The following is a 26,030-nucleotide window of genomic DNA, read 5'->3' on the forward strand; positions in this document are numbered from 1 at the left end:
TCAAGGGATGTCAAGAAAAGCCATTCTCACACACATACAGATGTTTTCTATTTTTTATTGTAAATAAGGAGCTTGAAATGATGTGGTTTGTTTTTAGAAGTAGTTATATGAATCTGGGCAACCATGAAATATTACAGAAACAGCTTTGTTATATCTGGTGTCATAAACAGGTGAGTTTGCCTGAAAATTGTTTGCAGCTCTAAAGTAAGTTGTTGTACAACTTGTAAAAACAAACAAAAATAAGGCAATGACAGAAGCCAAATGGTTTAGAGCTGGTGAAGAAGGTACGTTTTTAGGGAAAGCTTGAGCCAAAGAAAAGTCCGTTTTCTTGCTGAACTGTTTCAAAGCACAGAAGCCTTCAACCAGGTCTAATAAAGAAGCCAGTGTCTCCTGTGCATCAGTGTGAGAGCACTAAAATGAAATAGACTGTCTAAGAATGCAATAAATCATATCTGGTCATTGCACTAATGAACAGTTTGGGCCCAAACTCTCATTAGCTTCTCTACAGGAAGAGAAAACTAGTAAAACAGGAAAAGGTCATATGAGAGAAACTCTTGACTGGTACTATCTTAAGCTTCTATTAAAGTCTGTTTAGTGATTAGTAACCAGTGGATAAGTGCAGAAAGCCCAAGTGAATAAAGCCATAAATACCTAAGTCCTCAGGATAACAGCCTGTAAAACTGCCAGAAAGCTTTGCTTAAGTGACAAAAGGTAGCCTCTGGTTACTTGAAGTGTTGGCACTGTAGGCACTAATTCATATTAATATGTGGAAGGTATATTTTTAGCTCCTTCTAAAATGCAAGTCTTTTCTCTTAATAACATTAATTCTTATGTTAAAAGCAGCTGTTTCCTATGTGTTTGTTCTCATCCCTGATTTCTCAAAGTTGAAAAAAACTATGTTTAATTTCCAGTACTAGACAATTTAAAGATTTATGGCAATCTGTGTTTCTTGGAATACATTTTCAGGCAAAGCAGTTTAAGGAAATAATGTAAATTGTTTCAAGAGGCATTGAGAATCATTTTAAAAGAGTATAGATGTTGATTTGTGTTTCATTGGGACTTTCTGTGGTTTGGTGTCTCAAAGCGATCTTGCTAAAGCAGAGCAAAATTTTTACCAGGAAGGGACTATAACAACTTTATACATATCCATATCCGTTCTTTCTTGTGATCCTGTCTCAATTAGTTAATACTGAGAAAAAAAATTGACACGGAGGAATTTCATTGGTGTTTGCATGCCTTATAATATGGAAGAGTCTGAGCCTTTTCCCTTTTATTTTTTAATTTCCAGTAAAAATAAAGTAGTGAAGTTTTAGTAGTGACAAATATCTCTGCACCTGTGGGACTTCTTGTTTTTCCCCCTGTAGCTTTAGCACTTCCTCAAGTATTTTAAACTGAATATGATAGTCTTTTAGTGTTTGTTACCTTTTAAAGCATGGATTTTACATAAGTTAAAGCTCATGTTGAAATTAATAGAAGGAAAAAGACAGTTTATGGAAACGCACAGAATCCCGTTGTCAGCTAGTAATTTTGCTGCAAAAGCAACAGATAAACCAGATGTTTGGGAGTAACCTGAACCTGGAAGACTGAAATTAGTTTCCAGAATGGTGATGTTTCTAAAGTTTGCATTGGCTCTGGTCGTTCATCAGTGCAGTCTGTTTCATGTTATCGTAATTATTTTACAGCTGAAAATCTTGTGCGGTTTTGCAGAAGTTTAGTCAATTAAAAAAAAAAAATTACTTTAATTACTTGATTTTTGGAGCACTGTCAAGTGATGCTGCAGTGTCTTCCAAAAAGGTCTGGTGCTGTGGACCATGTAAGAATCTCTCTTGGTACTCAGAAATGAGTTGTGTTGTTCACTGTTTCTTTGCACAGGGCTGATTGACCTGTATACAAGCTGTACATGCCCATGCTGTCAGGTCCAGAGTTTGTATTTTTCCTGTGTGTCTGTGAGTACTGGAGCTGGTGTTGATTTGAGGAGAGCAGATGTTAATGGCGTTTTTCTCAGGCATTCTGTTGCCCAAATAGGCATCTCTCTTTGTGAGAAAAGGCAGTAAAAGGCTGTAAATCTGCCTGCTCATTATGAAAAGCAACAATAGATTGATTTATGGAGAAAAAGCAGATGTTAGGCTTAGGTAGCCTGTGTGTGTGAAAATTGAGTTTTACAGTGACTAGATATTACTGCTGTTATTTTTGAGAGCAGTTTAGATCTAACTTAATCACAAGGGATGTTGTACAGGCAGGGAGAGTCAGAAAACTTTCATTAGCCTGGATAATGGTAACGTCATGGTAACGCAATTGTATAAAATTTGAAGTGTAACCAGATTTTCTTGGCTTCCTAACCTGATTTTCACCATTTCCTCTGTACAGACACTTCTTTCTTGTTTTATGTTCTCTGTTAGCATCCTTTGAGCCCAGATATCAAATTTGTTCTTTCTCTCATGAGCACAAATGAATGTTCAAGTGTATACTGACAACCATGCACTTCAAGCCACTGAGCTTAAGAAACAGCAAAAAAGTACGTGCAACATGATAACAGGAAACAAGACTTGTCACAGAATGTTAGGGATTGGAAGGGACCTCAAAAAATCATCTGTCCAATCCCCCTGCCAGAGCAGGAACACCCAGATGAGGCTACACAGGAACGTGTCCAGGCGGGTTTTGAATGTCTTCAGGGAAGGAGACTCCACAACCCCCCTGGGCAGCCTGTTCCAGTGCTCTGTCACCCTCACTGAGAAGAAGTTTCTTCTCAAATTTAAGTGGAACCTCTTGTGTTCCAGTTTGAACCCTCATAAGCCATAACCACTATGAGAAAAATTATACATAATTTTTAGATTAAGTAATAGACCTTTCTTAGCAATCTTATAGAATTTTAAAGAGAAATGTATACATTTTAAACAATAGTAGAAAAACAATGTAGAGAACTGTTCATTAAGTAATGTAAACTGATTTTAACTACTCTGTTTTTTAAATCTGGTTCTATTTTGTGATCTGTGTGTTCCAGATAATTTCCCTGTACAGCAAGGCAATCCTTCTGGTTCAATCACTGTAACGATCTGTAGGGTCTTAATACATATGAAAAGTGTTGGGATGAGGATAAGTCTTATAACAGCAGAAAACTTTATTTTGAATCCTCATCTTAAGACTTATTTTCTAAGGAAGAAGAAAGAAAACTGTGTGAGGTTTTCTGGCATTTAGTGTGGTCTGCTCAGGTCTTCCTCTGGTTTTTGATTCTACTTTATCCTTACCTATTTGGAAGATGTTGCAACTAGAGTATGAAAGGACACAAGAGCCTTAGGTCTATTATAAACTCATTTAGGCCCTCATATTGTATAGCCTTTCAAACAAGGCATTGAGAACTTTTTATTAGGATATTTGCTTTAGTAAAGGACTAGACATGGTGTAGTAGTGTGTATGTATGTTGAGTGCATAGCAATTTCCACAATGTTTGCCTCACTGACACCTGAAATAAAGATCTTTGAGTATTATTCTGTTCTGTAGTTCTTTTTTTCTTGGCAGCATGCCTTAGGCAGTAATTAACAGTAAGGGGTTTAGGCAAAAATGTTTCTTACAATGTTATTTATTTTCTTTTTTTTTTCCTTTTAAGTCTGAACAGCCCAGCCCTGCCAGTTCCAGCTCCAGCTCCAGTTCCAGTTTTACACCATCTCAAAACAGCAGACAACAAGGTACCAACAAAGGAAAATAAAATGAAAGGAATGTGTGAAATGAAGGGGCCAATAAAAACAGAACTGGTGGCATCTCATTACTGTTGGTTTTTTTTCTGCCTTTCACGGCCTGAACTGGTTACAGATTTGCTTTAGAGACTTTTCCTCCATTTTTTTTTTCAGATGTGGCTGTAAGGGCAAAATAAAAGGGAAAAAAATGTCTATCTGGAAAAAGGTTGTGAAGGGTATTTTTTCTAGAAGCACTAAGTATGTGCCAGTCACGTAGCAGATGCTAAACTTGAAAAAGCTTCTGGTTTTGAGGTTATTCTGCAGGGATAGGTGACATGGCACCTGGCTCAATCTGAAGCCCTGCGAAGGAAGATGTGGCTTCCCACGGGCAGCCCAAGGATGTGTATGTGTGGACCCTTTCAAAGGACCATGATCCTCCCATGCCATTGCAGAGTTTTAAGAGCATATTGTATTTACTTTAAATATGTGGCAGAGGAAGATGATGGTCAGACTTCAAGTTGACTTTAAGTTTACATTTTGATTTTCTGGCTAATAATTACAGTTTACTTGTAACTCAGTGAAGAAATAAATTTTTCTTTGCAGAGAATTCACCAGAGCTGGTTTTCTGTAAATAAGTTGAGACTCATTCTACATGATCTGTTAAACTAGTTAGTTCCTGCTTGGCCTTTTTCCCTAGGTTTATAAGATTGTACAGCTGATAACATTCTTAATCAGCTTTTCTTTTGTTCTTTAGATCAGAAACATTAAAAAAGCAGCTTTTGACTAATTAAAATTACATTTATTCTATCCATTTATATTTCTCAATGGTAGACTTGGTTTCATGTTATGAAAATATATTAGTGCCTCAGGCAGACAGTTTGTTTTTAAACAGATCTACACATGGTGCATATCTGTCCTACTGCCTTTCTGTAGGTGATGGGTACGGATTTTCTAGTGTGTTCTGGCAGCATTACTCCAGGTGAAAGAAAGCAAAAGCAGAGGTCAACTGTGGTTGATGACCAGCTTCAGGCATTTGATTTTTTTTTTACCTGAGGCTAAACAGAAACCCTTCTTGCTGAAACCCCATCTTTGCTCTCATGAAAACCTCATTAGTGGTGTGAACTGTCCATTACGAGCTAAAATATTTGGATACCGATTCCTGTATCTGTCATCTTATGCTGGGCAAAAACTCTTGACTTAGTATTTACTTCTGAGCAGACTGGATCCATCCATCTCTTCTGGGTCAAATAGAAGACATATCACAGACTGTCTTTCTGGTTTTTGTACCTTCTTAAGAATGTTGTTCTCTGGCCAGAACCCATGCTTTTTTCCTTTATTAGAAGTTACTTGCCAGAGCTGTTGTTCTTTTTCCATTGTGTTCGAACTCCAGTGGTCACTCAAGTGTCAGAAAACCATAGCATTAACTTTTTTCACTTCTTTTTGCAAAAGCAGTGGGCTAACCTAAGGTTCTTCAAGTTCTTTGGCCCTTTGGGCTTGTTTCTTCACCAAGAGCACTTGCTCTTGGGCAGCTTTTAGTTTTCAGTTTCTCCTTAACTATTCTGAGCCATTAGGAGATAGCAAATTCTCAAATCCTTAAAAAGGTTGTCATGGACTTTTAAGATAAGTGTTAGCTGTCAGTGCTAGAAATAAAAGACCTAAAAATCAGTGCATTGCTGACTGTTAGGAATGTCTGCAGCTATCTGGGTACTAAATTACCTCTTCACAGTCCCAGACATAGTCCTACATTGAGTGAAAACTTGTCTTAATGACAGGTTGTTAAAGGCCTATGAGCCTGTCAGTGATTGTTATGTCTCAGCAGTCCACGTTCATTCTTCTCTAGAAAGAGGAATGAGCCTGTTGGCAACTTGAGACGGGACTGTCTGATTGTCCCAGAGCACAGCAAGGGAGTATCAGGGTATGAAATAGCCCTCTGCTATACTTGGAAACAGGACATAGACAATAATAATGAGTTAGCTTGAGCTTGGGAGAGCAGGCTGTGTAGGGATCATGAGGAATCTGTGCTGGTTTACTTTCTGCTTCCATTATGAAAATAAAGTCATGGACTGATGTTTTGGGTGACTCGCAAGCATAGCTACCAGTTTCCATGTTGTGAAGTTATGTGCTGGTCTCATGAAAGATGAGCTCTTCATATGTCATGCTAAGTATAATTACAAAATTAGGCTTTGGTTGATAGCTTTTCCTTTCCTCCCACTGACCTTTTCCTCTGCTTTTTCATCAAGCCTATGATGATACTTCCATTTGTCCTTTACCAAGTATTTTTTATCTTTTTCTCCCTCCTGTATGTTGGGAGAGGAGATGAATGCATTCTCAGAAGCAAACTTTGGTCTATGGAGAGAGAGAGAATCATCTGTGAGACTCATCTGCTCTCAGTGCAGACAAGGACAGCTGTATTCAGTAGAACTTTCATGAAGTTTGTTAGTGTCTTTGCCCAGTAAGGTGAAACTAGCCTTTCTAGGCTAGGCCTAGCCTGTGGAAATACCCTTGTGTTCTACCCTTTCATCTTGCTTGAAACATGGAATTCTTCTTCCTATATTTATAATTTAATTATATTTTCTTACCCTTTACCTCAAATCATTTAGTTCCCTATGCCTTGTCTCTCATTTACTGATCTCAACAGTCAAGCAGACCAGTAAGAATATTTTCCAAAAAATCAAAATGAGCAAATTCTTCCTTCATCCCTGTGCAGATGCTGTTGATGGTGCCCTCTCATCTCCTTTTTAAAGGAAATATGTTAATTACTGCTCCTATTAAAAGCCAAGGAAGGAGTCCTTTCCCTCCTTCAAGAGTCAGATGATTAAATATTCAGTCAAACTACAAGTTACCATTTGCAAGTAGCTGAGCATTGTCTGCCTGAGACTCCAACAGTAACAGAAAGTGGAACACAAATCAGTGGTGGCTGCATGGACAAGAAACACATCAGTATAGTTCTGCTTTCCTTGTGGCCTGTACAAGTGTCTGGTCCACCAGGAATTTGCCCATCAGTAACATCTGGGCTTCTTCCCAGCCAACCTTAAGATGTAAAAACAGCGGTAAGAAAGCATTCATCTGAACCAGCCAAAGCTGCACTGATTTATGAAAGTTCTAGTGTAAGCTTAGTGGTAAATGATGCTCAGCACTGGCTTTGAAATCACTTGCACAAAACTAGTCAAAATGCCTGTGACCTGAGCCTTGCTTGGTCTGGAATAATCCATGAAGCTGTTCCTCCCATGAATGGAACACCTTCCACATTAGGAATATGACTCTGGCGGAGGTCTGTCTTCACTTCTGGCAGTGACAAAGGATGACACAAGTTGACCCTGTTTCCCCATGGGCAAATAAAGAGTTGCTCCCTTTGAAGAGTACTCTGAGTCCCACTTCATCCACACTAGTACTAGTGTTTCCTGGGCTGCAGGAATTACAGAACCGTAGTTGTAATTGCTGTTCCTGCAGCCATCACCATTGCTTTTGTTTGCTGCTTCATGTCTCTCACTTTAGAGTTAAATGCCCTCTGGCATCAGTCTTGCTTCCTGCCCTCTTATAAGTTGTTTTTGCCCCCTTATATTTCAAGCAGTTGTAGTGTTACATTTCCCAGATATGTTAAACATATTCCTCTTTCTGTAACTTTTAAAGCAAAATAAATTGAGTAAAATCAAACCAAAATCCCAAACTGAATTTCACGCAGTTTTATGAGGCAGTCAAGCTTTGTACCTTCTGTCAAGTCAGGAAAAGAGATATCATAGTGTTATGTGGGATTGATGCACTTTTTACATATGAATATGGTGAAGTGCTTACTTGACCTGAAATTTACCCTGAAATAAAGAGAACAGCTAAAGCTAAATAAATAAAAACAGGATGACAGAGACTGCCTTGGCCAGTATGAGTTAGAACGATTTGTTAGACTCTGCTTCTCAATACATGTAATAACCTCACAAATGTAATAGTACTGATGAGTATGTCCCTGTAGATATTTACTCACATAAAATACTCTTTGAGAAAGCAAAAAATCTGAAAACCCAGTGATGAAAAAGTATCTTACTTTCAATAGTAATAGTAATAATAATACAGTAATAGTCAATTTCTACTGGCATGACAGTATTTGACTTAAGCTATGGTCCAGGGGGCCAATCCTGCAAACACTTAAGCATACGAGTCACTTCACTGTCATGAGTAAGTCTATTGAAGCTCATTAAGTTGCTTGTGTGAGTAAATGATTCATGGATAAGTCCCTGCAGCATAAGCCTCCAGTGAATTACTTCGTTTGTTTGATGTTTAAGACTCTCTCCTCCCAACACCCATGCAGGGACAATAGTTTTCCATCATATACAAAGCTGGGTGAGTTGCCTGCAACACTGTGAAGTGAACTTCATTTGTGTATTTTATTGTCTCTGATGTTTCAGGTCCATTGAGGTCTATAATGAAAGATCTGCATTCAGATGATAATGAAGATGAATCAGATGAAGTGGATGAGAATGACAATGATTCTGAGTTGGAACGACCTATAAATACACGAGGAGGAAGCAGGAGTCGAAGGTGAGTGTCCTGTGATTGCAAGTAGTCTGGTGGCCAAGACGTTGTGCTTGTTAGTAATATGGTGAGGTCTATGTTCTCAAAGTGGGGAATAACAAATGGGCAGGAATTCAGCCTCTCATTTTAAAGCACATGCATATAAAACTGCCTCGTCTAAAAACTATCAGGATTAGCCATTCCAAATACAAAGTGCTTCTGTACTAATCCCCATGGTTATGATGATCCTCATTCATTTGACTTTCCTTGATTTCATGCCATTGTGACTTCAGGGAAGTAGTCACAATTACTCTTTGGCATAAATGATATAGAATTAAGTCCTTTAATTGACTGATGAGCTATTCTGTGCATAGTGTCTTGTTTTCAAGATCTACTTACCAGCTTTAGATTAGGTTGTTAAATTGGATCAGAACTAATGAAATTTGAATTTCAAGTTAATTCTGTGTGGTATGCAGTAGGTAACATGTAAAAGTGCAGACAGAAGGTAAAGCAATTAACTGTCACAGAAATTGCTTTTTAAAATATGCTTTTGCATCCTAGCTACAACCTTAAGAGGGCATTCCAAAAATCATCTGTTCTTCAGGCAGCTTGAAGCTCCACCTGAATGTTGTTGAAAACCTGAAACAATCTCTCTTGAACCTTTTCATAGTGGGATCTTTATCTGATCCACAGGGTTTAGCTGTGAGTGAACAGCACTTGAGCACCAGTATCAGCTACTGCTTAAATGGGAAGGTAATGTCAGCCGATTCCCTGGTGGACTTTAACAGCAGGAATTAAGTAGAAAAAGACCAAGATGTCTAGTAGTTTAAGAATTTGTTTGTGTTGGTGATTGTATAAAGGATTATCTCAGGCTCAGCTTGTCTCTAAGTGTGGAGATTTTGTTTCAGTTTTTTAAGAAAATCTTAAGGCTAATGTTTCTCTACTTTTTATCCCAAATAACCATTTTTACTTTCTTCTAACAAATAAGTATACTCGGTTGTTCCTAAGTACATAAATGATGAGACTGACTAGGACCTGAGCTTTTTCACGGGACCTCTTCTGAGACACTAAGTTTTTAAATTTTAGCCAGGGGAAAAAAAATGTTATTTATGATAAGGAACATGGAATTTTTCAGTGAAACTCTTGTCCAAGTGGGAAGTACAGCTGTTTAGAAAGCTTTTAGAAGAGCAGAAAAGTATATTTAAAACACATGGCTATGAACCGAGATGCAGACTTGCTCCAGGAACACTGGGAAGAGCAGTTTAATGTTCTAAGTATTTAACCATTTCTGTGACGATCGATGCTGTTACACAGACATGGCATCTCACCCAAGTGCAGGCAGACACCCTTGTTCTCCTTCCTGTGCTGAGCCTTTCGTGGACCGCAGCCCTGCTCAGATGCCTCTCTTTCACATGAGGTTGGTTAATGATGGCTTGCTTAGTGAGGGGTCATTCTTAGTGTCCTGCCTCAAAGTGCAAGTACAGTTCACCCCTGTTGACAGCCCTTGGTCTGCAGGTGTAATCTCTTGGCTCCCTTTTTCCATAGGGTTAGTCTGAGTGACGGCAGCGACAGTGACAGCAGTTCGGCTTCCTCACCACTACGTCATGAACCAGCACCACCTTTACTGAAAGCCAACAACAACCAGGTAAAGTCAGGATTTGTAAATACAGTCCTGGGGAGCTGATATGGCATTCTGATTACTTCAGTGCAGTGGCATAGTCTGTAAACTGACATAAGAGTTTTGTTTTGTTTTGTTTTTTTCAGGACAAGTAGTATTTGGTTTAGCAAATGCTAATGACCAAAGGTAATGTTTTCATCAGTATTTTAAGAAATGTGTCCTTGCCATACGAATAATTATATCTTTGTAAGGTACACGATACAAACTGGCTTTACAGTATCAGTCAAACAACTGATAGAGGTTTCAGTTTGTGTTAGCAGTAGACACAGTTCACGTCAAAAGGCTCATTCTCAGTAGTTTATTCATTCTTCTGTTCCGTCCCCCCCCACTGTCCCGCAGTATCTAGAAGATACAATAGTTTTTATTTCACTGTCAGAGTACTTGCTCTATATCTGTAAGAGCTAACTTTGTTGTAATATTTGAGGTGGGAAAGTAGGGTAGTTCTGTTTTTTAGAGGAAAAAAACTAAACAGCCTAGAGCTGCAGGGACATCAGGGAGAAATGGGAATTAGAGTTTGGGAGTGACATCATCCTCACTCACCAATAAAGTAAGACTCTATAAAAATTAAACTCAAAATCTGATATTCTTTTAAAAAAGCCCATAATTTATAGAATATATCATTTGGCTCTTATTATAGGGAGTCATAATTCACTCTAGTATCAGGTGGACCATACACAAAGCAAAGCAGTCATGAAATTCGCTGACTGGCAATAAATGGCTGCTTACCGTATTGATATAGTTAGAATAGTGTCTACATAATGTATTAATGAAAGTTTGTGGTCTAGACAGTAAGTTTTATGGATGAGTCTTTCCTATGTCTCTTAGGTTAACTGCTTCCATTATCTGGCAGAAATTATTTACTTGTCATTGCTTCTCTAAAAAGATTTCCAATACAAGCTTACTGATAGTGCAAAACCTAAATATTGCCATTCCTGAAGTTCAAATACACTATGGAAGAAAAAAACCTGGGAAGTAGTTTGTGCATGGAGAGAGGAAAGATTCCATGTCCAGAAAGCATTCTAACTATCCACCAGAAACTCTGTAGGCTTTTCTAAGCTGATCTGTACCAAAGTTACATGTTTTTAAGAGACAGTCTTTTGAGGGCAAAAAGCAAACTATAAAGATGAAGAATATTGCATTTATTGGAAACATCAGCACAAGACAAATAACATCTATCTATGGCTTGTTGTTTAATGAATAACTTCTATAGAGGCAATGTAATTGTTAAGTAATTGTATTCCCAATATCAGCAGCCCACACAGTCACATCTTTCATGTTCCTTTTTCCTTCAGTGATCTAACAGAAGGTCTACCAGCCCATTTAGACACTCCAAACAATAGCAGTATACCAGCTAAAATTGAATGTCACATACCTTCTTCTATTTTTATAGAATTTTGAGCTGAATTTCATAATTGAGCTGAAAATGATAAATTTAGGGAAGCTTTGTGAAAATTCAAATTATGTGGACCATAGCCACATTTGAAATCTCTGCTTGGTAGTATAGTGCTGCTTGCCAGGATGATTATTTTGACTGATGAAATCAGGCTTGTATTGACAAAGTCCATTCACAGAACTAAAGAGCTAAGACTATGATTCTTCAGATGTCATTATGTTGTGTCTCATCTAAACAAGAGTGCTTAAGATGTTAGATTTCAGCTACACATCAAGAGCACTGCAAGGAAGCAACTTTTTCAAATATACTGTGTTCTTGCTAAGATTATATTTGAAATCAAGATTTTTTTTTCATTTAAAAACAAGAAAAGCATCTAAAAGGTACTGGATCCATGCCTAGAGGTCTTTTTATTTTTTTAATACAAGACTTTTTCTTCCACTGGCCTACACAGCAGTAATCCTAGGGGATATTGAATTGAAGAACTGGGATTTTTCTTCAGGAAAGGATCATGTATTGCATTCTGATTAGGTAAAGTTAAATCAGATCTGCAGTTACTTTTTTTTATATAGGGAAGTAGCTGCCTGTCTGCTCTGTTTCTTATGGTGCTTGTCACCCTGAGAAGCATGCATGCATTTTTAGTCATTTATACTGAGGGAACTAGAAATGACAGGGGATATAAAGAAAGCTGTCAGTGAAGCTTCTTGCTAGTCTAGAAGACCTGCTTTTACAGACTGTATTTCCTTATTTGCTGAGTTTTGTCATGTGTTGTGACTGTCCAGTGTGGTGTTGGAGATAATCGTGGTAGTGATATTAGTGTTACTTATAATGAAAGGTTAAACAAAATCTTCCATCATCTGCGATCACTTACTTTCCTCTGTTTTTCAGAAGAAACAATCATATTCTAGATTAGGAATGAGATGGCTGTTTTTTTAACTCTACTTTCAGCTTCAAAAAAGTGTCGTGTGTGGGAAAAATCAGAAGAAAAATCTACAGTTCTGTTTTCCCAAAATCTTCCTTCCTTTAATCCTAAAATTTTCATACTAAGCATGGTGCTCTGCTGCTTGTTGGTGTGGTTCAGTACTGGACAAAGCACTCTTGGGTTTATAAATGTGGTAGTAAATGGCTTTGTATGGCATTAAAGGAAGAGTACTGCATAAGTTCAATAGAAATTACTGTCAAAAGCTTTTTTTTTTCAGCTACAACTCATACAGTCATTTCAAAGTCTGTGTCTCAAAATCTCTGTGAAAGAAAAGAGACACCTTGGGGCGGAGTGGGGGGAAAGAACAGGAAATATGTACTGGTCACGGGACATTTCAAAAGCACTGCAGCTACCTCAGGTCATTTTGCACCTGCACAATCACACCTCTTATTCTACCAGCATGCCAAAGACACGAAAAAGTGTTGAGAAGGCTTTAAATAATGTGAAATTAATTATTTTAAGAATTAATAATACCCATATCACCTCATTCCAGCGACTCAGCATTTTCTGCTGTAAGCTGCTTTTTTCTGAAACATGTGAATAGGTTGTATGGATTAAAGAATTAAAAGCTGAGTTTTGATTACATTTTCTCCAGAAGTTATATTCTTTGTGTTACTAACTGATAGCAGAGTTTTTCAGATGTAATTGTATCCAATAATGCATTTAATTTTTACAAGATTTTCTTTCTTTTCCAGATATTAGAAGTGAAAAGTCCAATAAAGCAAAATAAGTCTGATAAGCAAATAAAGAATGGGGATTGTGATAAGGTAAATGAAAATGAGGTAACAGTGAACTAGTCTAGAATGTGATATTAATGTATTTACTAAACACCAACCTTTGTCACAGAATGCAAATCCCAGTAAATAGTACGTTTGCTTTGTGTTCCTTTAGGTGCAGATCTTTGTTTTGTTTTGGTTTTTTTTTCTGTAATTCTTTCTTCTTCTGTGCTGTTTTGAAAGCTTTCTCTTTTTCTTCAATATGTGTGGTGGTTTAGCAAATGTCACCAGCTGGAAATCTACCATCTATTATTTCATCTGCTCTCCACCATGAATTTGCATTGTGCTTCACAGATGAAGTGATAATCTTTGAAGAGCAGAATTCACAGCTATATTCGTAGCCAATAAGTCAATCAATGGAAAAAAATATATATGTTTTCCAGAATCCCCTCTGAGGCCTGTGCCTTAAGAAGTGGCAGTGTGATTCAGCTTGTTAACTAGAATTATGTGAACCAATAGCTTCATTTTAACAATGAGAAATACACCTTTGTTTAAAATCATGTCAGCTGGCCATGGGTAAGAGGTCTAAGTCCTCATGTGAGTGAACACAGCCCAATTTCCCAGCATGAACAAGTTCCTCTGGGGGTTTCTATTTTACAGGTATTAGTGTCAACTTTGTGATCCTGTGAGGCAGGAGACCAAAGTTTCACTATCTGTTGCTAGTTTTTCAGTTGCCTGATCCATACGCTTTTTGTTTTCTTAAGCTGGGTGCTGTATCTCTCTCTGCTTGAAAGAAAAAAGGTTTCTGATGGTTCAGGCTGAAGGACAAAGTTGATAACTGGGTGGAGAGGTGGGACATGTTTGGCATCCCAGGAAGGTGGACAGTGGAATCTACCATGCTTGATCTTCCCACATTATATCTTCCTGTTGACACAGAAAATTAAGTAGCTTTAGAGAAAAAGAGGGATTTCATTGTGAGCCTTTAGGTTTGGATCTCATGGGGAAAGGTGGGAGATGTTTTTTAAAGATGCTGTTTTGGTATCCCTAGTCTGTTTGACACTTTTTGCCACAGTTGAGATATAGATATTATCTTCTACAGCAAAGGACCACCTAATAAGATTTTCGTTGGCATGAAGTATCTAAGAAAACCCACAAAAGCTTATATTTGGGTTGCATTAAGCTAGAGAAAGCCAGACTCCTAAAAATTTAGGTCAAAGAAAATTTAAAATAAAATTTCCATTTGTATTGTTTTTGAAGACATCTGAAGTTTTTGAAATACATAGCTATGACTTAATTAACAAGTTGTTTATGGGGGGGGATTTATTTCTAGGCATATCTCGATGAACTAGTAGAGCTCCACAGAAGATTAATGACATTGAGAGAGAGACATATACTGCAGCAGGTGAGGAGCACTCTAATGCAATATCACAGCGTGCTCATTGAAGTTGTGAAGTCATATCTATTTTTCCCCTTCATCTAAAACTCTGTAATCAGGTTTAATAACATTCAAACCTGTAAAATCCATATACAGCCTGTTACCACTTTCAGTGCAGCTTAGGCACTTTTTAAAAAATTTGTTATTTGATGTGACAACACCATTTATAGAATGTGTAAAAATTCCCTGAGATAAATTTTTCACCCATTCATTCTTATGTTTGTCAACATACTGTACCAATAATTATGAAAACAGGATGAGAGAATGGATACAGCAGTGCACCATAACTTGATAAAAATCTTGTTGCTTTTTTCCTGAAAAGGACTGGCATTTTCTCAGAAACAATTAAAGATGTTTTCTATGGCAAACAGGAAACACGGAATTCAAGCAAAACTCACTTTGTGGAAAAACACAATATATTCATCGAGTAATCTGAAGTTGTGGAGGGAGTAAAATATGAAAATACGTAAACCAAGAAGGCTCCAAATTGATTGAAAGGCTATGCAATAATAAGAACAAAGAATAGTATTCTTTGTTTTGGGCAACATTGTCAGGTACTATCTGCTAACAAAGCAGATGCAATCGCAGCACAGATGGTTTTATTATGTTTAGCAAAATCATGTGCCAGTTGTGGACATGTTGTAAAGATGGAAATTTTTTTCACTTCTAAATTATTGCAATCACTCCTCAAATTTATCAGCACTTGGATAAGTGTCTTAAAAATATTTTGTAGGTCGTGGCATTAATCTGTTTATTAGTTCAAGCTCAATATAGGTAAAGTTGAGAAAACAAATGAAAGATCAGTGAAAAGGAAGACCTTGGTTGAGGATATTCTTAGTTGAAGAGGAATTCTGATAGCTCTGTCAGATTTCATGAGCTACGATACATAATGCTGCATATTGGTTATCCTTCATATTTAATGTATTGTTCTTTCCCAAGTTCCCTTTTGTCTACAAAGGGAAACAAAGCACACTTTCAGAATCATGGTAAATTTTGCCTGCATTGGATAATTTGTGCAGGAGACTAAAAGGTAGGAGTTTCAAGACCCTCTCCACTTTACATTATCCATTAACTCTTAGAGAGTTCACATAGAAAGTGCATCTGAAAAAACCACTGTATTGTAAATTCATGCCCTGGCTTTGCTTCCTGAGCATTTACTTGCCCAGTTAGCCCAGGCATGGCTGTCAAATGGTTTCACTGCTGGTAGACCTCTATGGCCAGGACTACAGTTACCAGCTATCAGTGCAGAACTGCACCGATGTCGTAGTCTGCGTGGTCTGGCCGTAAATACAGCTTTCACTGGGGCTGTATCGACAGCCTGCACACACTCCAGACAAAGGGAAACAGTCTGCAAGAACAGTTTCCCAGGAAACAAAACAGCACCATTTGTACATCAACCTAATTTTTATAATACAACTAATTAAGCACTGTGCTATGAGAAGGCATGCACTACAGTATTTAAATTATACTCTTCACGCGAGTGGTGAGGCTAAGGTCAATGAACGAATGCTTTCTGTTGTCTGATACACTTAGGAAAAAAGAAAAAGTCTATCTTTAGTTTAAAATGTGCAAGAATATACCTTTTTTATTTTCACTTACTCAGAATAGGATACTCTTAATTTTCCAGCTCAGTTATGTTTCTTCTCACACAGTTTTTCCTTATGTTAGTAAATTCCCATGAAGCAGATTATAACAGTACTGTAACATCAGACTGAAGAAGCTTTAGTGGATGAACCCATCTTTTTTCTAACAAAGGTAAATGTGTCTTCTCTGCCAAATACACTTAAATGCTACCAGATGAGAAAGAAGATCATGAATTCAACTTGAACCATCTTACCTGCTTGGAAAATATTTCTTAGGATAAGAATTCTGATTGGAAGGGATTTTTCTAGTCCCAGAGCAGGCTTAGCTGTGGGGTCAAATCAGGCTGCTCAGGGCTTATCCGGTCAGGATTTTAAAAGCTCCAAGGATGGAGACAGCACAGCCTCCAGGATTCTGTTCCACTGCTAGACCACCCTCACAAAAAGAACAACACCACAAACATTTCTTGCTTGTTTTTACCCTTGCTTTGCATAAAAGGGTTTGAATACGTGGGGTTTTTTCAAAATTTCCCATGAAACCACCTAAGTCCTAAGCTCTGCAGGCTGTTGGTGTAGCCCCAGTGAAAGCTGGATTTGTGGCCAGACTCTGCAGGCTGGGACAGTGGTGCAGTTCTGCACTGGTAGCTGGTAACCCTGTGGTCCTGGCTATGGAGGTTACCAGAATTCAATGCAAGAGCCAAGTTACTCACCACTTGTCTGTTAGCCAGTGTGCACTAGCAGGTAATTTATGCTGTTATAAAACAAAAAAACAGTTTCGTTTTAAAGTCTTCTAAACCCTCAATATTCTGCAGTGCATTCGTTCATATGATTTTATCAGTTTACAGAAACATGTTCACAATACTGAACGGATAACTTGCAGAGAATCAGTGCTTCTCTGCATTACAAATAAACTGTCATCCCATGCTAAATGTCCTTACTGCTATGCAGCTATGTAATTACCGTGAAATAACTTCCAGTGAGCACAAGTCACTGGAAGAGCTGAGACAGATCTTAAGAATTAATGTGCAATTTCAAGACCAAGAAATCAAAGTATATAGAGACTATAGGAATTACAAAAGTCAGGAAGGTAAGGGATAAAGCTGGAGAAAGGGATTCTGGCTACTAAGTGATAAGAGGGATTGAGTGCAAAAATATGCAACAGAAAATTGTAAATAGCTGCAAGAGTTTAAAAGGCAATGTTGGTTTGGAAGTGGAATGGTGGTAGAGATGTTGTGTGTTCCTAAATGGTGATTTTCATCCCTTTAGTTTATGTCAGGGAAAGTAATCATCTCTTGCACATGTCAAAGTCTGCTGCCCACAGACTTTTGGGGAATTTTTAAAGAAGGGACTTGCAAGAAGATGAAGGCATTGATCATTCAAAAGCGCTGGATTTTGAAACTTGTGCTGAGGGATGTGAAAAGGGCGGGACAGGTTTTTGCAATCTTGGTTTTTAAGACCAAGTCTTATAGGTGTAACAACAAATAGGAATGTGACCCAGCTGGACATGAGAAAAATGTATTTATGTGAGAATGTGGCTCTTTCGCAAGAGGGGCGTTTCTCCTTGAGACGCTTTGTTAAAGGAAGCTGAAATAAATCCACAAAAAAAAAGCAGGAGGCAACAAAAATGTGATACTGAACTGCAAGTGCTTGGATATGTATCTAAGTAATCATGATGTAAAATTATACTCATAGATATCTAAGCATTTCCAAAGAGGGAGAAGGCAGGTGAAAAAGAACACTTGACCAAGAAATAAGTCCTGTGAGAATCAGAATCACCTGAGCATTTTTTAATGTGAATATTTGATCACAGCTAGACAGAAATTAGTCTGAAATTAATTACCTTTTAAAAAGAAATGTGTCTCTTACCTCTCTCACTGTAAAGAAAGGGTTTGGGATTTGCAGTGATAAGGCTTTTTTTTTTTTTTTTTTTTTTTTTTCTCTGTGATTTGCAGTGAAATAGTGGGGATAACTAAATCTGCAATCAGATATTAATGCTGCATGTCCCATATATTCAAATTTGGCTGGCTAAAGCTGCATTCCTAACTCTGTATTTTCAGTGCAGATGGTGTTAGCATGACCCCATGAAAGGCAACAAGATTTCTGGTAAGGCTGCCTCTTACTTTGAGGCATCAGAATTCATGTCCGCAGCTGGTGAAAAATCTCCTCAGAGTCAGTGCACTAGAAAGCACAGGCATAAAGAAGAAATTGGGAGCATGTAGCATTGCTGAAAATTGTATTGCTCTTGTCCACAAGGTGCTTAACTTGAGATGGCAACTGTCTTCTGAGAGTTTTTTGCAAGGGGCAGCTTGCAGGTCTGGAAACTATCAAATGGTCTAAAACCCTCCATAAATTGAAAAATGACTATGTCATTAGTTGCACTTTGACTTCCTTAAACACACACACTCACTTGCTTGTTTAAAGGGAGATAAATAGTTGTACTATGATCGATAATGATGAAACGGAGCTGGAGAGACATTATGTAAACAAGATGTACATTATAGCAGAAAAGGAAAGCTTACTACAGCAGGAACAAATAGGGTATTTTTGTTCTTTGCAGCCTGAGCTCTTGGAATAAAACATTTTAATGCTGCATTTTTAATATTATAACTGTCAGACTTCCTGGCAGCTTATCTCAAGCTTTTATTCTTTTTCAAGTATTTCTGAATAGCGTAAGAATGTGCATGCTAACACTATAAGTCATGAATTCCTCATTGGCTGGCACACAGGCAGGTGTTTTTCATTGAGCTGTCTGGGTTTATCTTGATATATTTTTGTACATCCATTAGAACTTTTGAGGTTCATTTCAGTCTGATTTACCAGGTGCCCTGACATACTGGCTATATTTCTTGAGGGCTGGATGAGTGATATGTTTAAAATGTTTATATTTCCCTTGGCCTAGAGCTTAAAAGCCCAAAGCAGAAAGCAGAACCTGATCAATAAAAGTGCTTATCAATTTTTTAAAATATACAGTGCTGTTTAAAAATACATGTATTAACACCTACATAATCTTTGTTTCTAAAATCACGTATATTGCTGTGGGTGTTATGAGGGGTGGTACTCTTTCACTATAATGTTAAGAAGGCTTTACACAGAGTTGTTCAGCATAGCTCCATCCTCCTGGTTTTGGCTTGTTTAAACTACTTGTGCAGCTATTTATCTGTCACACAGTGGATATTCAGAGACCCAGCCTGAGATTACATTCCTAACTTTACAAAAGGAGTCCAGATAGACTCCTTAGCTTCTCTTTTAGATGAGGCTCAAGACTGCCAAAAGTTAGAATGACAAATAACACATATTGAAGTTTCCTTCTGGTAGCGATCGGTTTTGTCCCATTTGACTTTTTTTTCTCTCTCGTATTAATTGCAAAACAGTAGGAGATGGAAAAGTGTTACTGTCTGTGAATCAACAAGTGGATAAATGAAGTTGGCAATTTTAGATTGAAAATTCCCATATGGAAAAAAATTAATGCTAAGAGGCACAGATTTAAATGAAGTGTTACGAAGAACATGATTATTCCTAAGGACTTTCAGAATTCTGGACAGCTGCAAACCAAGTTAAACATATTTTTCTTTTATTTTTCCCCAACCTGGAAAATGGGATGTGATTGGAAGGGGAGATTTTTATGGTAATGGGCAGTTCCCTCATGATTTTATCTTGTTTCCATTCTGTTTAAGCCACCCTAGGTTGTGTCATTCCATGCCTTACAATACATATGAACTTATTTAATTTATCATCAACATAGTCTTTTCTTTTGTGATCCGAGAACACATCTTACGTAATGAAATGGGGAGCAGAAAACTACAAAAGATTTAGTTTAAATTCATTGTTGTTTTACAAGTTGGTGTATTGCTAACAGATTTGTCATTTTAAGGTATGCTCCATAAGCCATGTGTGCATACATCTGTATCTCCTCCAGCTGTGGAAAAGGAATTACAGTTGGAGTAATAAGGCTCAAACAAGCAAGAAATATCTAGCAGTAGCATTTCAGTGGAGGTATATATGGAAGCCCTACAACTAAATGGGTTTCGCATTAAAGGGTGCAAACAGGACATTGAGCCTAGCCTGAGTGTTGCAGAAGGGATGACTGGAAAGACTAAGCAGAAGAGCAATTTTCAGTCAGTCCATGACACTTCTCAGAGGCCAGCTTCAGGATGGGGTGCCCTTCTGTGTGCCCAGCTGGGATGTCTGTCTCTTGGAATGCAACAGCACATAAGAGATTCATAGACATGGTGTGTTGGCACTGCATTAGCTGTATTTGACAAATAATGCTTGCACTTTCCAAGATGCTGAAGGATTTTTTTAGGTAACTGCACATGCTAGAACTTAACATATCTTGAGTTACTTGTTACAGCAATTCAGTGTTGAGTATGACCACTCTTAAAAAAATTTAGACTGCCATTCAGAGACTAAAAATGTTAAAAGGCACAAGTTAGATATGTACTGTTGGTTTCACAGAGCTGTAGAATGGTTGAGGTTGGAAGGCATCTCTGGAGGTCATGGCTTTTGAATATCTCCAGGAATGGAGACCCCACAACCCCTCTGGACAATCTGTGCCAGTGGGGTCAGCCTCACAGTGACAAGGTGCTTCTGATCTTCAGAGGGAACGTCCTGTGTTTCAGTTCGTGCCCATTGCCTCTTGTCTTATCACTGGGCACCACTGAAAAGAGTCTGGCTCTGTCATCTTTTGCCGTTGGTAGGAGTCTTTCATGGCTGATTTGGTTTAAAAAGAAAAAATTAAATTCAAGTCCATTACTCAAGAAATAACTGCTAGTATGTGAACTAACAGTTGATGTGAGAGCTCTTGAATACATTTTTTTCTTTGGTGTGAACTAAATTCTATAAGGATTTACTTCTTTCCCTTGCTTGCAGAAAGGCTTATGCCAATTGTTTTCTAAAGTAACCTGCTTAGCAGCTACCCACACATAAATATTCCAGACAGACATCTACCTGGATTTTTTTAGTTGTTTGGGCTTGGAGAGGGTGTTACATTTGAAAACTATATTCCCAATGTTAGTGTTGGGTAGAGGAGCAGATGGCTAAACTGGGATTATGGTTGATGATGATCTAAAGCAAAACAACAACAACAACAAACTAGATACTGTGGTCTGGACCATAGTTCTTGTCAGAAAGAAAGTTAATTGACAAGAATAATGGTTTAACCTGCAAGTGTTGGGCTTGTTTTATGCCTTCCATGCCATACTTGGTGGGTGGCACATAGATACATTCAGTGGGCATGTGAAACTCCTGAAATCTTCAACTGCATCTTTTCTTTCCTTTCAGATAGTAAATCTCATAGAAGAAACTGGACACTTTCATATCACAAACACAACCTTTGACTTTGATCTTTGCTCACTGGACAAAACCACAGTCCGTAAACTACAGAGTTACCTGGAAACATCTGGAAACTCCTGAGGATTCAGCATCTGGCTGCATCAAAAACTGTTCTTTAAATGAAACATTCAGAATGATGCAACCAAAACGGGGGGAAAAAATAAAACAACCTCCTTCAGCTTTATTTTTCCTTAAAGCCAGTCATCATCTCTTGATAAGGGAGAAGACAAGTGACAAGACTCAGAGCACCTCTGTTCTTAAGAAGAAAATGCTCTGGAAGAGTTTGCCTGGATAGCCTTGAAAAACAAACACACAAAAACAAAAACATACTTAGTCTTAATGAATGTGTATGGTATCATGTATCTCTCTGTGGTGTCCTAGTCCACAAGATGAATGCATGTTCAGCACACTGCCTTACTACATAACTGATCTATTTATTACTGCATACATGCATTCTAAAGTCAACGAGTCATTGAATGACACTACCAGATGTTGCAAGTAGTGGAGTCCCATGTGTGCTTTTTTGATGCAGTACTATCACAGGCCTAGTACCCTTATTCATGTTAAAATGCCACTTCTTGCTATGTTTCTCTAGTCACTTAAAACACTACAGTCTTGTTTCCGCTTCTGCAGTTCCAGGAAACAAGACACGAAGTTGGGGATTATACAGTGGTCCTATATTTTGTTTCCCATTTGCCACAGTGGGTTGGACCACAGCAGGTTGGACCGCAGGTCCTTGGCTCTATCCGTTTATTGATCTTGATCATGGTAGAAAATGCACCAAATAGGATCATATGACTTGCTGTTTAGCCTTAGTGAATAAACCAGTAGGACTTTGAACAAAAAATGTTATGTATACTGTCCTGAATCCAGCATCTTTTTCAGTCTACATTCTTGTGTCTGTTCTAATGTTATAAAATTAAATATATATGAGTGAAGCTGTTTTGCAGGATCATCACAACAGAAGAAATACTGCTCCTGTCTTCTAAGGAAATGTTGTAGAAAATTGTTAATTTGGAGCTATTTATTACTACGAGTTTTGACACTCCTCTGCTGCCAGTGTGTGACTCTCTTACCATAAAACTGTTTGCATAACATTTTTGTTTGTTCATATAGTATATGGTCTGCTTTGTTTGTCTTGGGGTTTTGTTTCTGTTTTTGTTGGGGTTTTTTACAACTGTTAAACTAAACCGCTTTATTTGAAAGGAAAAAAGTTGTTATACAGTTACATGTTGGAATAAATACCTATATATATATATGTGTGTGAATATACAGATATACATGCACCTGTGTGTATATATGTATATATATACACACACATATATGCTTTTTACACTTTTCAGATTTTGATATCTGTTTGATAACCTGCTTGTGTTTCCAGAAGGTTTTCTTACTTAGAAAAATGAGTATTATTTCGTACCATCTATTATTGATTAAAATCAGGATCCTTGTTTATATATGATCAAATGTGATCAAATATGATCAAAGCTCCATGTTCTCATATTGCTGATGGTTTCTTAATGAAACCATCACCCTTCTATTAGAAGTCCAAATCCTCCAATGAAAACAGAAAAGAATTGAAAACATACTTCTGGATGCAAGGGTTTATTCAGGTTTACTAGCCTTAAAGACTGTATCTTTTTTTTTCTGGACAGGCCAGTATGTCATGTGTATGCTTGTATGCCACTTCTAGTCTCTATGTGTAGAGCTGAACAGTAGTAGCTGTATGACTTACTGTTTCATGTGCACAGTTTGTGCAGCACTGTAAAACTGAATTCCTGTTGGGGTTATTTCTTATTCAGATTATAAATCTTAATACTGTTTCTTTAAGTCCAAAGAAAATTTTACACTTTACTCTTTTTGAGAGGGTGGGATATGGATTAGGTTGGGGGACTTTTTTTCTTATTTAAGGTGGTGTCTGACCATACTCTGCAGGAAGTCCTTCTCAGGCTTCCCAAGAACAAGTGTACTTTTTCAGTAATGTTATGACTCTTTTTGACGATTGGCATGAAGCATACTTGAAGCATTGTGTTGTTCTTTTGAGTCAATGTCTTAATGTGCAATCAAGGAGGCAGGGGGACAAGTAGGAGTATAAGTTTAAAGTTACTTTTGACATAGGCAGGTGATGGTGGGGAGGGGTAAGGGGTGCATGTGAAGGGGATAAACTTCAATTTTTATTGATTATTTTATATGAAAATGTTTGGAAATCTAAAAGCAACCTTAAAAACCTTTGGTCTACTAGTGTGTGTTCAACTTTATATCTTTTACTTATACCAGATACAGGTGGAATTTTGTCCATTTTGACTTTTCTAACTAATTTTTGTGTTAAAAACTAATTGAATTTCAGGAGGGGATGAATCCCGTACCTATAGTGTGATCATTGCACTGTTTTGTTAGAAATGGTGAAATGAATCATTTTACCTTTAAACTATCAGCTAGGTTTTATTATACACTGATAACAGGAGTGGAAGAAAACATAAAATAGGAAAATAGGCATGAAAGGGAGATGACAGCAATTACAGTATCAAGTTAGAGCTGAATTTCATGCAAGTTGGGGATCATCCTTAACCCTTTAAATTTTCTGATTCAAGCACAGACGGAAGAAAATAGGTTGCAGTTGTGTATGTGTGTGCGCGTGTTGACTTTTTAAAAAAATTCTCATAGAATAAGTTACTAAGTGTTGATCTAAATTTAAAAAGTAGTTATTTTCAACTAATTTTGTATGCAGAAACAAAATAAATCATTGTTCAATTGATTTCAGACATTCACATTTCTCTTATGGAAAAAATAAGAAGATACCCTTCCAAGTCTTCAGTGTGTATGAGTATCACTCTTTGGGATGGGTTAAAGTATTTTGGCAATAAATATTTTGGAGTTTTACTTAACATCAAGCCATTTAGAACGAAGTTACTTGTGAGAATTTGGATTAATTCAATGAGATGACCAGACAGAGGTTAGCAGTAAGTTGCAATATCTAAAAAAATATTTTCAGCATAAGTGAGTCATTGTTACTAGAACAGTAGTTGTATCTAGTAATAGGGACAGTTTTCATTCCGCCACTAACTTTTCATCTCAGAAAGTTGATGTCCGATTAGGTACAAAAGTTTTAATCTTTTTAGATGTTTGAATCCACTGAGAGGCTTTACAAAAATTTCAGTATCATCTGGATTTGAGGGCCATCTTAATCCACGCTAAAGAGAATGAGCAAGAAAGAGGAAGGGCCATACACTGAAGTGAGGAAGAGTCCTTCAAGGTAACACAAAACCCATGCTCAGTCTTCAGCCTTTGGATTGTAAGAAGTGGTTGATAATTTCTCTTTCTCTTCTTTTGGTTGTTGGGATGTTTTTAAGCTAAGTCTATGTTTTCAGTTACGGATGCAGAGTACATACTGTACAGTGCATTTGAAGAGCCCAGTATATTATTATTAAGGTTTCTTTTAGTCCGGGAGAAGGAAATTGCAAGTTCTTGGATTTTGCCTGACCCATTGTCCTTCTTTCCCATTCTCACACTGAAATGAAGTATTCTCACAATCTGGTTTGGGCCCTTGGTCCTTACTTGGTAAGTAGCATCTTGTTTTCTTAAAAGGAATACTAGTGTTTTGGAGTCTCTTGAATGACCACATTATTTAGTTTGCAAAATTAATGGGAGAGCTGTAGAACAGTCTGAAAACTGCCCTGTTCCATTGTTGTATGCATTATCTTCAGACACTGCTCTGATGGTAGTATGTTTGATTTGCTTCATATGGTCTTTGTTCATACACATCATATCTCTTATTTTACCACTTGCAGTTTAATGGGAAACAGTCTCTGGTTTCAGTCTATAGATGAACTTGTTATTTTTGTGTTTGCTCTACTGGTCCATTTGTTTGCCCAGTTTGCTGTAGTGCAATGCACTGAAATTGAGAATTACAGTGAAAATTTTGTCAGACTCTCAGCCATAGCAGGAGTGAGCAGGAACTGCAAAAATAAACAGTGCAAAATGTGTTCCAAAGTTTACAAAGTGCAAGGCACGTGTTTTTATGAGCCTCAGTAGCTTTCTTAATTGTTAAGCAGTATACAGTAGAATGTAGTGTAGACCAGGAGGTTATTCTGTATACTGTACCAAGAAGCTTTACTCTCAGGCATAAAAGGCTTACAAATAGATGATGGGGACTAAAACTCGTATGTCTGCACAGCTTTTGTGTGTGCTTGGGAGTTAATCAGTGTGTTAACACAGCTAAACCAATGACATTTACAAGGCTGGCTCTGTGTCTGAGTGAGCAGGCAAATTAACATCAAAGCACAATCACGTAAGGGCTTTGCATTTACTTCAACAGCAAGAAATGCCACTGTGACTAGACAGGAAAGAGAAGTATTACCACAGTGAGAACAATATCCTTGGTGGGGGGGAGGCGGGCAGTGAACAAAAGGAAAGAAAAGAAAAAGGGAAAAAAAAAGATCCCGCGGTAGCTGGATGCGGTTCCTTACAATAGCATACAAAATAGTTCGCTGGTAGGCAGTTCTGCCAGCTGTAAGATGGGGTGACAGCTTTCAGAGTGGCAGCGTCTTTGGTTCACTGCTCTAAAAACTGTGTTGTTGCTGACTTGATGAGAAAGTGATGTATTGCAGCACCATACAAAAACCTAAGCTGTCTTATGGTTTGAGATGCTGATGTCTGTTTAACATTTGTTTGAATATTGCATCTTATTTATATTTTATGTTTTACCTCAGCCAGACTGATTCTACTGCAAAGTGATAATCTTGCA

At 37.6% G+C, this 26,030-nt stretch overlaps 1 protein-coding gene across 4 annotated transcripts in view; it reads left to right on the plus strand.

Moving 5' to 3' along the window:
• Positions 1–24,035, plus strand: part of MLLT3 (MLLT3 super elongation complex subunit) — a 123,296-nt gene extending 99,261 nt beyond the window's left edge. For 2 of the 4 annotated variants that reach the window (XM_082075004.1, XM_082075007.1), the window contains 6 exons: positions 3,605–3,683; positions 8,069–8,201; positions 9,720–9,819; positions 12,920–12,991; positions 14,271–14,342; positions 21,236–24,035. In XM_082075004.1, the coding sequence (XP_081931130.1) occupies positions 3,605–3,683; positions 8,069–8,201; positions 9,720–9,819; positions 12,920–12,991; positions 14,271–14,342; positions 21,236–21,367 (588 nt within the window). In that variant the 3' untranslated portion in view covers positions 21,368–24,035. The remainder of the gene's footprint in view (positions 1–3,604; positions 3,684–8,068; positions 8,202–9,719; positions 9,820–12,919; positions 12,992–14,270; positions 14,343–21,235) is intronic. The other 2 variants (XM_082075006.1, XM_082075005.1) reach the window with 2 other exon arrangements.
• The last annotated feature ends 1,995 nt before the right edge of the window (positions 24,036–26,030 follow it).

Source organism: Streptopelia decaocto, assembly GCF_964273445.1.
Source record: "Streptopelia decaocto genome assembly, chromosome: Z".
NCBI classification, from domain to species: domain Eukaryota; kingdom Metazoa; phylum Chordata; class Aves; order Columbiformes; family Columbidae; genus Streptopelia; species Streptopelia decaocto.